The 12452-nt window shown below is 34.5% G+C and overlaps 2 protein-coding genes across 2 annotated transcripts in view; one reads left to right on the top strand and one right to left on the bottom strand.

Annotated features, from left to right (window-relative positions):
• Nucleotides 1–12452, top strand: part of IMMP2L (IMP2 inner mitochondrial membrane peptidase-like (S. cerevisiae)) — a 960253-nt gene that overhangs the window by 459370 nt on the left and 488431 nt on the right. The gene's annotated exons all lie outside the window — the stretch shown is intronic.
• Nucleotides 3123–12452, bottom strand: part of LRRN3 (leucine rich repeat neuronal 3) — a 42498-nt gene continuing 33168 nt past the window's right edge. The window contains exon 2 of the mRNA XM_010831175.1: nucleotides 3123–6128. Within this exon, the coding sequence (XP_010829477.1) occupies nucleotides 3643–5769 (2127 nt within the window). The 5' untranslated portion in view covers nucleotides 5770–6128 and the 3' untranslated portion in view covers nucleotides 3123–3642. The remainder of the gene's footprint in view (nucleotides 6129–12452) is intronic.

The raw sequence follows: 12452 nt of genomic DNA, 5'->3' as shown, positions 1-12452 counted from the left end.
TTGGTAATAATCTATATTTTAATAGACTATTCTTTAAAGTTTGTATTTTAATACTTATTGTAATTTAAAGTATTTTAATACTTTAATATTTTAATTGGAATTAAAATTTGTATTTTAATATTGGATACTTTAGTGGATATATGGACCATGGCAATAAAAATTAACTCAGATTTTTCCATTGTATTTCTGTGGATAAACAGTGTTTTATTTTTCCCTTGCCTCAGAGAAATAATATAAATTAATTTGGTGGTCAGCCTTAACAATAGATAAAGTTCTCACTTTTCAAATTAACACAGAAAAGTGGTCACTATTGTGTTGAAATTAGAGTCAGATTCTTTCTTTTTCCAGACTTCCATGATACTGATGATAGCATTTTGATTCTAGGCTGTTTTTGATTTTGATTCATGGCTATTTCTTTCCAGTATAATACTGCCGTGCTCCTAAGCAACAGCCTAATTAGCAATTCATCTGTCAGGGTAAAATAATATTATAATGATTAGACTGCAAAACTAAGGGTGAAAATACTAACATTTAAAGAGAAAATCATTTTAGTCTTTCTGTTTAGATTTATTCCCAAATGACCATTTGGGGTGTTTGATATTCTAAATTGCCTGTGATAATCATATTTTTTGGGAAAAAAAACGTTTTACTTATTTGTTAGAATTTGTTTTGGCAATTTACAGCGATACAGAAAGAGAATGAATCAAAGAACATGTAGCCACAGTATAATTACTATTAGTAAATCCCCATCTCCTAGAAAGTCAGCATTGTGGTGAACCTAAAGATATTCTTGATAGTTACATATACAATGAGAATTCTTTTCAGCTACTTGTGATAGCTGTGAGAACATTTTTTAAAGGGGATATATAATTTTAGTTGTTTTGTTTGCTTCATTGGTTACTCACCTATCACTTCTAATTTTTCATGTAAAAGGCTAACCTATGAAAATGCTATTCATAGCTGTTGTAAGATTTTATAAGAGTGGATAGGGTAAGTTGGTCTTCCTCATAAAATACATAACCATTTTGGCAGTGGTAGATTTACCTTCTTGAATTTAACTTCCTCATATTTCTTGGGCAATCAATGTATGTTGAGAACAGGGGAAAGATAATTATCTGTGTTTCTGTGCTTTGAAATAATTTATGGTAAGTAGACAGACATCTTGATGTTAACTAGTCTGAGGAGGGTGTTAGGCTAGTGTGTATGTGTATTAAGAGCAGTAATAGAATTAAGTTCCTATATCAACATGTGATAAATAAAACATTTTAGACCAAATGAAAAAAATTGATTTTCTGAATATTAGATTAAAATTTGAGCAAGGAAGTAGGATCATGATTTGCTTTGAGCATCTGTATTTATTCACCTGTAACAGAAATACTTCATTTCTGTGCTCACTGTAAGGTATCTATTCAGAGTATGTATTTACTGCAATTTCTCTAAGAAAAATGTAGCTTGAAATGGATTCTCAGCTTCCCCATATGTTTGTTATAGTTCTTCATGCAGATAGACATATACAAGGCACCTAAGCAAGTTCTTGCTGACCTATACAGTACCTGCATCCTATTAGGTCATATTTCAGCTCCTATGTTTTTGATAAATAGCCTGGCTCTTAAAAAGCTCTGTCCATGGTGCTGAAACCTCTTGTGATGTATGAGCATGCCTTGCTGATAAATTCTAATGTCAGCCTCTCTGTGATAGTGATTCATCAGGTTGTAAAATTTGTGTTTGGGAAACACACTGAATTAGCAAGTTTCATATTTTGTTTGTAGTAAAATTAACACAGTTTGTCCTTTTGTTTTAAAGAATTCATAACAATTACTTTAAAGCATTGCATTAACAGCTTGGATTTAATTAGATACTGTTAGTGCTATCACAAAAGCAAATGTCTAGTATTAACAAATACGTTGATATGACTTCAGTGCTAGAAATGATTACAGGCCAGTGACATATTGGTAAGAGGAAGGAAGCTTCTATAAGAACAATTAAGCAATTGATTATGAATAGTTAAAGTAGCAATTAACAAGGAAGCCTTGTAGAGATAAGAAATTTGCATGTAGAAAGTAAGGCTTATTCCTGTTGGTGATTTTTTTTAATAGTTTCAGGATGTTTTATTTGTACATAGATACATTTTGGGGGGTAGAACTATGGATTTTTGTTTGTAAATATGACTAAAGCCTTAAAAAATCTTGGTAGTTTTTTCCAGGTAAAATTCTTGTATTTTTTGTATAAGATTCTAAATTACAAATATTAGTATTTCAATGATTCTCGATTTTTTAACCTGCATTCCTTTAGGTGCCTTAAATATAGTCATAGAGAACTGCATTTTTTCTCTTTGATTCTAAATTAGTCTCAGAATCTTTTCATTAGTAAAACAGTTCTCTTAAATTTCTCTTTAACTGTGGAACTTCTTCTACTATCAATTCTGTATATCTTAAGATTAAATTTAAAATTTTAGTCTCAGAAAATTGTAGTCTCCTAAAATTCTGAAATCTATTGTTATCCTGGGATAAAGAATCATCCACTTTGATTATAACTATCTTTAAGTCCATACCAACTGGGTAAGTTGCTACACAATTATATAAACCTCCTTCTTTGGGGGTCATATAGAGTATATTGTTTTCTTGCTGTATTTGCAATATAGAAGAGTGTTAGGTTATTTGTTTGTTATTGCAGTGTCATTAACTGTCGTTAACTGTTTACAACCACAACAAGATTTGAAAATTACACATAGGTAAGTCCTACTGAGATTTGGTGATATTTTCTACAAAGCAAGCAGCCTAATATTGAGTTACTGCCAATTATTAAAATAAGACTTTCAGTTCCTTAAATATTGGGTTTATATTACATGAACCTAATAATTATATCTACTCCAAAAGCTTCTTGTTAAGAAAATCTTTAAGTGAATACATAATTTCCTAGAGGATTTGTTTTTGTCAATAAGGGGTTAAATACAATATTATTATTGCTGTTCAATATTGATAAAGTGCCTTCCAAGATCCATTTTTGTGCATTATAAATATATAGTTACACCCAGTAAAAGTGTCTTACTCTTAGCCTTCCAAATTTCATTATAGAAAAACACTTTTGGAAACACTGTCATTTAAATATCTGGTCAGATGGTATTTCCCAGAAATTATTCTTTATTTAGAAACAAAAACAAGACAAAAGCAACTGATTTTAATCCAAAATGTATTTTTCCTTATAAAAGAGGTCCACATACTCACTGTGTCTACTCTACAGAATTTGTCCATTTTATTACACCACCTGTCAATTCAAGTTTATCGGGTCACTGCAAAAACTCGTGGCTAATATGTGTAATACAACACAGGAGGAGGTATTGCTCAGTTCAACTATTCTTATATACTTAAAAAAAATACAGAAATGTTTTTGTCCACTTTAACTGTAGTCCAGACAGAAAAGTTACATGAAAGTTCTAGAAAATGGATTTATTTTATTTGGTTGCCACAGTACCCTTTGAAGCCAGTTAATTAAAATGCTGAACTTGTACATATGTCCATTGGTCAGGAGCAGCACTGGTGAAGCTTAAACTTCTTTCTGCAAAGTAATATTTCTCTGCCTTTTTTTTTTAAAGTATAACCACAGTCTTGAGTTTTTCCTTGAAGTAGATTTAGTTGGTTGTTTTTAGGACATGTTAGTTGGCACACCTATAACAGTTGCTTTTACTTCCAGTGCTGTACCTTTTTCTTTGCCTGTTTCCCAGAGGTTGATCAGAGGAGGATAAAGCTCACTGAATGCAAAGGTTGGTTTCTGTAAGTAATTCCTTACATAGTTATGTCCACCATCACAGTTGACTTCTTGAGAGAGGAAGCTGAAAAGACATATCACACCAATAATCCCCAGAGAGCCTCCAAGGCAAGCCATAAATGTTGTGGTGTTATTCTTTTCATACTCTTTTTGATCAGGGTCCAAACCTTTTGTGGTGACATTTACACATTGTTTTCTGCTTGTTTGGTAGATGGTGGGGATATCAATACAAATCTTATACTCAGTTGCTGGGTTCAGATGAGTAAGATTATACACCTTGACATCAGATGGTATTCGCGCACTTTGGGCAGCATGGGAATTCTCAGCCTTGACAAAGGCTGTCCACTTAATACTGGATTTGAGAATTTTAGAACTTGCTTTCCAAGACACCAGAACGGAATTGGCCTGAACATCTTTTATTTTAATATTCAAGGACCCATTGTTATCCTGGGGAAGAGACCCATCCACTTTGATCATAACAGACTTTAAGTCAGCACCCACCAGGTTAGTTGCTATGCAGGTATACAAACCCCCTTCTGCTGGGGTGATGCCGCTTATGTCAAGTGTGCCTTCAGAATGGACGTAGAACTTATTTGTTAGAGTATTAGGCAAGAGTTTTTTACCAGAAGGTGTTATCCAGTAGATTTCAGGCTGCGGCTCTGCAGTAGCTCTACAGTGTAAGGAAACGTAACTCCCAGCTTCTAAATCCAGATTGGAAGGAAAACTCTCAGGAGCTATAAGAGGGAGACAGATTTCCATCATTTCCCTAAAATGCACCTGCCGTACATTCTGGCCTTGGAATTCGGGCGGGTCCACACAAAACAGTGACTCTGGCTCCATAAATCGAATGTTGGTTTTGTTCATATTAATCCAACGGATGACACAGTCACACCTGATAGGATTGCTGTGTATGCTGATTTCCTTGAGGTTTGGCAGAGATTCAACTGTACCCTGGTACAGGGCACTAAGGGCATTGCTGTTAAGCATAAGTGATTCCAGCTTGGGCAGCCGGAAGAATGCATTTGGGTGAATGTAAGACAACCTGGGGTTGTTAGTTGCTTCTATTTTTCTTAAATCTGGTAAGTTATCCACAGCAAGACTGTCGATGGAAATCAGCTCAGGCATATTGTTTATTCCCAACTCTTTTAAGTGTAGCATATTGCTAAAATCTCCCCTCCGTATTCTGTTAATGGGATTTTTATTTAGATCCAAAAATTTGAGGTTTACTGCTTTTTGAAGAGCAACATTGGGCACTTTAATAAGCCTGTTGTCATAAAAAGAGATGCTTTCTAAGTTTTCAAGTCCAACCAAGGCGTTATCTGGTATTTCTGTGAGGTTTATACCAGCTATAACCAGGCTGCGAAGATTGATAAGAGGTTTAAAGTTCATATCTTTGATTCTGATGATTGGATTTTCCCCAATCATCAGAATCTCCAGATTGGGAAGAGCCTCAAACCACTTACTGTTGATCATCTGCAATCTGTTTGAATTGAGATGAAGTCGAAGAAGATTATGTAGGCCAATAAAGGCTCCTGGTGAAATTGTAGAAAGCAAGTTGTGATTAATATAGAGTTCTTGTAAGTTGCTTAGTCCAGACAGACATTTTTCAGGCAGCTCAGTAAGTTTGTTTTCTTCTAGGTATACAGAAAGAAGCTGAGGCATCTTTTTTATATTAATGTTGGTGACTGAAGATAAATTGTTTTGAGATAAGTCCAGGCCAGTAAGGTTTACTGGAAAGTCTATGGAGTATTCAATTTTTGCAATATTGTTAGTCTGTAGTAGCAGAATCTGTGTGTCAGCAGGCAGTCTGGCTGGGAAATTTGAAAGACCTAAATCATTACAATCCACGGTAGATGCCTCCATATAGATGGATCGAGGTGTAAACCAGGGCCGGATTTCACACGTACATAACTGTGGGCAATCTGCTTTTTTATCTACAGCTTGTACTAGGGTAGTGATAGCTAGGCCAAGTAGCACATGAATTTGGAGTGGCAGGTCCTTCATCTTAGCTTTCTTCTTCAGAAATTTAATGGGCCCTTAAGGAATCCACGGTCACTGCTAGTAAGATCAGTAAGAGCTGATTGATAAAAAAAATAGTTGCTTTTGTCAAATGACGAATGCCAGAGAACAGCAAAGATTTTCTTCATGGAAATAAGTGCCGGTGCCACAGTTGCATTGTCCAGAAATGCCATGCATATTGGAGAAAAGGCTTCTGTCTCCTTTATGATAGGATATGGATGTAACTTTTGAAGATGGAGTATGTATAGATGGTCACAGGAAATTAGGCAATTCATTTATTTAGGAGTATAATATTCACATCCCGTGCTAGTTCAGTACTTGCAGGAATAGCAGCATGATGCTAACTATAATAAAATAGAAAAGAAAAAAGAAAGATAATTAGTCCAAAGGAAACAATACAATACCCATTAACTAATTATGATTCTTATATATAATAGTCTTACTTTACAGTTAATTCAATATGTTTTGATGACCTTATTCCCTGTTATTCCCTTATTCCCTGGGCCAATAGTAATTGGCCCAGAAATTGGACAGGCTGAGAAACTGTATCTTTAGAAAACTTAAATTACATTAAACATAAAGAATTTTTCTCTGTTTTTCCAATCTTTGGTTATTTTATTGCTTGTTATTACAAGCTATTATTTGTTGTTCTATTTGACAATTACGGTGGGGAGGGGAGAAAACCTTTCAGTGATGGCTTTTTTATTTTCTCTTAGAGAGGCAAAATTAAAAGGTTATAAATAAATGATAAATAAATAATGCTGTTCAGTTAAAAATCAAATGAATTAGTCTGTGATTCCTCAGGTTTCCAGGAGATGACATTTAGAAACAAAATTATAAAATGATGTAGAAATTGTGGTATTTAGCTGAATTTTCCATTTTCATTCATACTTCTTTCCAAAGTCTCCTTTGTATAAAGTGACTTGAATTTTGTAGTCTTTGGAAAAGATTGTCTAACTTGCTGTAGATGCACTTGTATATTGTTATGCTTAGCTGAAATTCAGATTAATGTTAGACTGTTTTATTATCCCCTGAAAATAACTTATATTCCATTAGTTACAACAATGAAAAAGTAACTTTATCACATCAGTAAAACAGACACTTAGCTGTACCTTCTTTTAAACGGTTATTGATGTCTTTGTTGTAATAATAAGCAACTGCAAAGCCAAGTTGCAATTTTGATATTTGCTATATTATAAAATACCTACAACTTTCAGATGTTCACTCCACCTGTTATACTGCTGGTGAGTTCTCCCTGCAAATGTACAGGACAGCTGGAGCACGGCTGCCCTGTTCATTCTGAGACTGGTGCCTACCAGGAGTGAGTGAGTGAGTGAGTGAAGTTGCTCAGTTGTGTCCGACTCTTTGCGACCCCATGAACTGTAGCCTACCAGGCTCCTCCATCCATGGGATTTTCCAGGCAAGAATACTGGAGTGGGTTGCCATTTCTTTCTCCAGGAGAACTTCCCGACCCAGGGATTGAACCCAGGTCTCCCGCATTGTAGGCAGACGCTTTACTGTCTGAGCCACTCTGCTGAATAATCAGTCTGTGAATACTGTTCTTTCATCTCTGCCCAGTGTTGACATTCATAATGGCATTGCTGACTGACTCTAACATTGGTGTTTCAATGACAGAGATAAATATATTTGGAGATATAGCTTCCACAGAGAGACAAAACTTTTTAATTTAATTTTAAAAATTCCTTGGTTTTAAAACTTGTGAAAAATTTACAGTTCTGTCACAGCTTGTCCTCCTCTTATCCACTAAGACATCTGATAAAACTGGATCATGAAATTCAGATAACTACTAAGTTATCCTGAATTATCTTCTTTTTTTTAAAATTACTTCACTTATTTAATGATCAGAATTCTTTTTTTTTATAAAATACTCTTCAGATATTATTACTCTTAATCTGTTTTAAGTAGGCTCTAAGCCCCTTGAAAGAATTTAATGCAACTGCTTCTTCCCTGAAGATGCCTCATAAATCCTTAGACATCCATGATCTGGGGTCCCTCCTCTTTTTCTCTGTTTCTTGTCATCTGCCATTCTCCTGCATGCAGCCTTCTCTCTGCCTATAGAACTGTAGATGGCGCAACTTCTCTCTGCCTGGATTGCCTGTTTCTTTGTTTTAAGTTAATTCTTGCTGTTTTGTCAATCTTCAGTTCAAGCATCACCTCTCTAGGAAGCCTTCCATATAACTCCTCCCCCCAAGTTGTACTTAGCTTCCTGCTAGTACAGGGTGGTTCCAGGGCCCCAGCACACATCTCTGTCAGAATTTTTAGTTGATTTTCTCCCTCATCAGACACTCACTTCCTTTCATGCCTGAGATCTGCCTGATTTTGCAACCCCAGCTCCTGGGCATGATAATTAGAACACAGTAGATGCTCAAGAAAGGTTTTCAGTGAACTGATAAATGAATTACATTAATATATATATTCATCTTTCTATATACAATTTAAGCAGCTTGGTTTAATTTCCTAATTTCAAATCTAGCCAGTTTAATGCACATAAATCTACTATACAGAGTATGTGTTACCTTTATTGCTAAAATTCAAGGTTTAAATTTTAATGTAATACAAAAGAGCTAGATTTTAAAGAAAAGTCATCTAATATTATATCTTAGTTTATTCCTTAATTTTTTCAGTCAAAATTTAATGAACACCTATTATGTGCCATTTTGGGTTAATAGTTGGAGGATAAAAGGAGGACTTAGATATGATTTCTTCCCTTCATAAGTTTTCAGTCTTTCAAGGGTGACACAAGTAAATAGGGAGAGGTACCAGGATAGAATTTTAAATAGAAAGCTATTGCATCTCTATTTTCAAAATGAAGAAAAAGCCTAGGTACAAAGTATAAAAGATATTTCAGTGTGTTGCCACAAATGTTAATAACTCAGTTGCGAACTGAGCAATCATAATTTCGGCCAATTAATCAGTTAGATCCCGTTTCTCTAGCAAAGAGAAACCTATATTCTCCTTTATGTTAACTAGAGGATTAGAAATGTTCAATGTAAAACATTCTTTTGGGGGGGATCTTAACCTAATGCCATTTTTTGTTTTTAAAATTTTTGTGTTTTCTTAAATTTATCTTTACCTTTAATTAGAAACTCTTTTCTGACCTCATTTCATCATTTTGGCCTAGTCATATGCCCAAAACAACCAAATCTGAACTACATTTATTCTGTAAGCTTTTGAAAATAAGGAGAGTTCTAAAAGTAGTGAACACATTTGAGTTTTATTTTTCCAGGTCTGTAGGAAGAAATTGTCAGTATGGGGAGTACAATGGGAGATATGTAAATTGTGCCTTTTTTGTAATATTGATTTTTTTCTCATGTCTTTGGAAATGATGATGATACTTTCACTAATGGATTATTTGGCATGGATTGTTTGCAGGATAGTAAGGCAGTAATAACATCTTACATAGTAGTGCTTTGCAGTTTTCAAAGACCTTTGATATCCATTGTTTATTTTATGTTAATAATGACCTTGAAACAGATTGCAGAGGGATTTTAACAGCTGTTTTTGTTTCTGTTTTTTTGTGTTTTTTTTGACAAGGGTATTGACAATCTATCTGCCTGGAATCACACAGCTAATAATTGATGAGGAGGAATTAGAACTCAGGCTTTATCTTTAGGCCTGCAGCTCTTTCTAGTAAGGCACGTTGCCTATACATGGAAACATGTGATAAAATCATATTGACAAAGGTAGTGCAGTGATTTATGTCTTAGGATGGGCTGGCATTACCTTTGTCTTCAGCTTTTCAAATTTAGAATATTAATATTATCAATCTACTAATAGTGAGCAGGGTGTGATCCACACTAACCAGACTCATAAGAGACAAGACCCAAATCCCAACACATTACAGTGAGAAATATGACTATCAAGAGTACAAATGTTAATATCTGAATCTGCCAGTCAATGCTTTTGCTTCATTTTAAAAATATACTTGGCAGTACAAATTATGAACCTGCAGTTTGTTTGTGAATATAGGTCGGAGCAGGGAATTTAGGTGAGATTTCTTATTATTGTCATCAGAAATGATAGTCTGAGATGCTTGCTTTAGTAAAGAGCATATATCATCACAGGAAACTGAACCTCCTGAGTCTCATGGCCTTTAGCATGGCCTCAGCCCCCAAAAGCTTATTGTGGGAAACTTTTTCCAGATTTATTCTTGGTCACTTCTCATCTGTGTCATGATAATTATTTGTTTACACTTCTTTTTCCCCTTACTTGCCATAAAATTATTAGACAAAAGATTATTGCTAGACATGAGATTATTAGACTATTTCCTTACTAGATATAAGATTATTAGGTTATTACTTTCTAAATTATGAGGTCATTATTATTATTGTTAGAAACTGTGTTCAGCTTCCTTTTGATTTGATTATATTAGTGTATTTGATTGATTGATTAGTACCTAGGCCAGTATATAGGTCATTAAACAAATGTTTGCTACATGATAATTCACAATTATCTTTGTATAACTTGTGTTGGATGATAGCATATGGACTAGTGATTAAAATGACTTTTTGTCCTTAAGTAACTTAAAACACCGAAAACAGTGGTTAAAATCCCTCTGTAATCTATTTCAAGGTCATCACCTGAAAGAATGCAGGAGACCCCAGTTCGATTCCTGGGTCGGGAAGATCCACTGAAGAAGAGATAGGCTACCCACTCCAGCATACTTAGGCTTCCCTTATGGCTCAGCTGGTAGAGAAGCTTCCCACGATGCAGGAGATCTGGGTTCGATCCCTGGGTTGGGAAGATCCCCTGGAGAAGGAAAAGGCTACCCACTCCAGTATTCTGGCCTGGAGAATTCTATGGACTCTGTAGTCCATGGGGTTGCAAAGAGTTGAACATGACAGAGCGGCTTTCACTTGCAACTTAACAATTAGCAACATAGAAAAAAAATAAATAAAGAGGAAAAGATATGCCCCCAGATTTTTATAGAATTTTTTTCTTATTGTTTCACAGTTAGAAAGTAGAAATATCACAGTTATACTGCAAAGTTTCCATTGGGAAAACAGAAAATGGTTCACTTTACTAGCACCAATTTAAAAACATAGCTGGTCTTTAGGTACACTTTAGCTTTATCAGTGAGAAAATGGTGTTTGTTGGTGGCAATTTTGAGACTTGGGCTAGATAGCAATTATATTGGTGATGTTGATTTTAGAAGGAGAATTTGTCATTTGTACTTTATATGCATTGGTGTAAAAATTTTTTGTTTTAACTAACAAACTAGTTATGTCATTAAAAAATAAATGGACCAGCATCCCATCTTCACTTTTTGAGAATTTTAATGTATATGCCCTAAATCCTCTTACTTTTATCCTCCTTCTCCCTCATCTTTCCCTCCTCTGTTTTTCCTTTTTTAATATATTGGAGTAAAAAGAGAAACTCTCTGAAAATGTTTTTTAAACTTAGAAAACTTGTATTATACAATTATTGATATACTTACTTAATTTCCTATACTCCATCAATTTGCTTGGATTTTATTTTTTTCTCCTAAGGAATGGGAAAAGTATACTTGAAAATATCAGTGTTTCAAGTTAGGTTTAAAGATTTTAGGACTGTTGCTTGGGAAGATGATCTGGAACCTTGTATTGGGACTGGGATATAATAAGCCTTCAAATAAATACTTTATGATGGATGAATGTATGAATGGATGGATGTTTATAAAGTACATAACATATAGATAAAACATTGTCCTTCTCTTCTTCAAAATAAAGTAAGCCATATGCAATGAAACTTAATAATTGTAGATACATCTTCATTAAATGATTTCCTGTTATTAGTGTACACATCATATATATGGTCATACTTAGGAGCTAATAACTGGTTGATACTTAACTACTGCTAATTTCAGTTGCTTTTTCATTTAAAGCTTCTTTTGTAAGGTCATGTTTATATTTCCTTTTAGTTTTAAAGGCAACAGAATCTTCCATATATTAAAGCAAAGGTAAGCTGTAATTGAATATTATACAATTTCAGAAGGCATTGTTAGTGGAATGTCACCAGGAATGAAAACTGACATCTCAATGAAATGTATTATATCAAGGCTCTTTTAAATGATTTGAATGAATGACTCATACAAGTCTAAAGGCAAACCCTATTAGAGTTTACCATCTATCTACTTCTTCATTTATTCTTCCATTCAGTCTTTCAGTAAGTATTTGCTGAGAGCCTACTGCATCAGTCAATGTGCTTTCATTTCTAGTCATTACATTTCATAAGATTTTTAACAATTGAAAGATTAAAAGTGACTTTTCTGTGACAAAGTGTAATTGGCAGTGTATGTAAGGCCTTTTTGGGGGTTGGCAAATTCAGAAGACTTTTTAATTTTTCAATTTAAAAGGCATTTTAAGATTTAATTTTTCTCATAGTATCTTTATTTTTTTTCTGTTGGCTTCCCCATGTCAATTTTTGCCTGATATTCGGGAGAATAGCATTGAAACATGTATATTATCATATGTGAAATGGATCTCCAGTCCAGGTTCGATGCATGATACACAGTGCTCAGGGCTGGTGCACTAGGATGACCCAGAGGAATGGGATGGGGAGGGAGGTGGGAGGGGGCTTCAGGATGGGGAACACATGTACACCCGTGGTGGATTCATGTCAATGTATGGCAAAACCACTATGATATTGTAAAGTAATTAGCCTCCAAT

This window comes from Bison bison, unplaced genomic scaffold, assembly GCF_000754665.1.
Source record: "Bison bison bison isolate TAMUID 2011002044 unplaced genomic scaffold, Bison_UMD1.0 scf7180017864525, whole genome shotgun sequence".
Taxonomy (NCBI): Eukaryota; Metazoa; Chordata; class Mammalia; order Artiodactyla; family Bovidae; genus Bison; species Bison bison.
The sequence above is the reverse complement of the archived record's forward strand: the minus strand, read 5'-3'. Positions and strand labels throughout refer to the sequence as shown.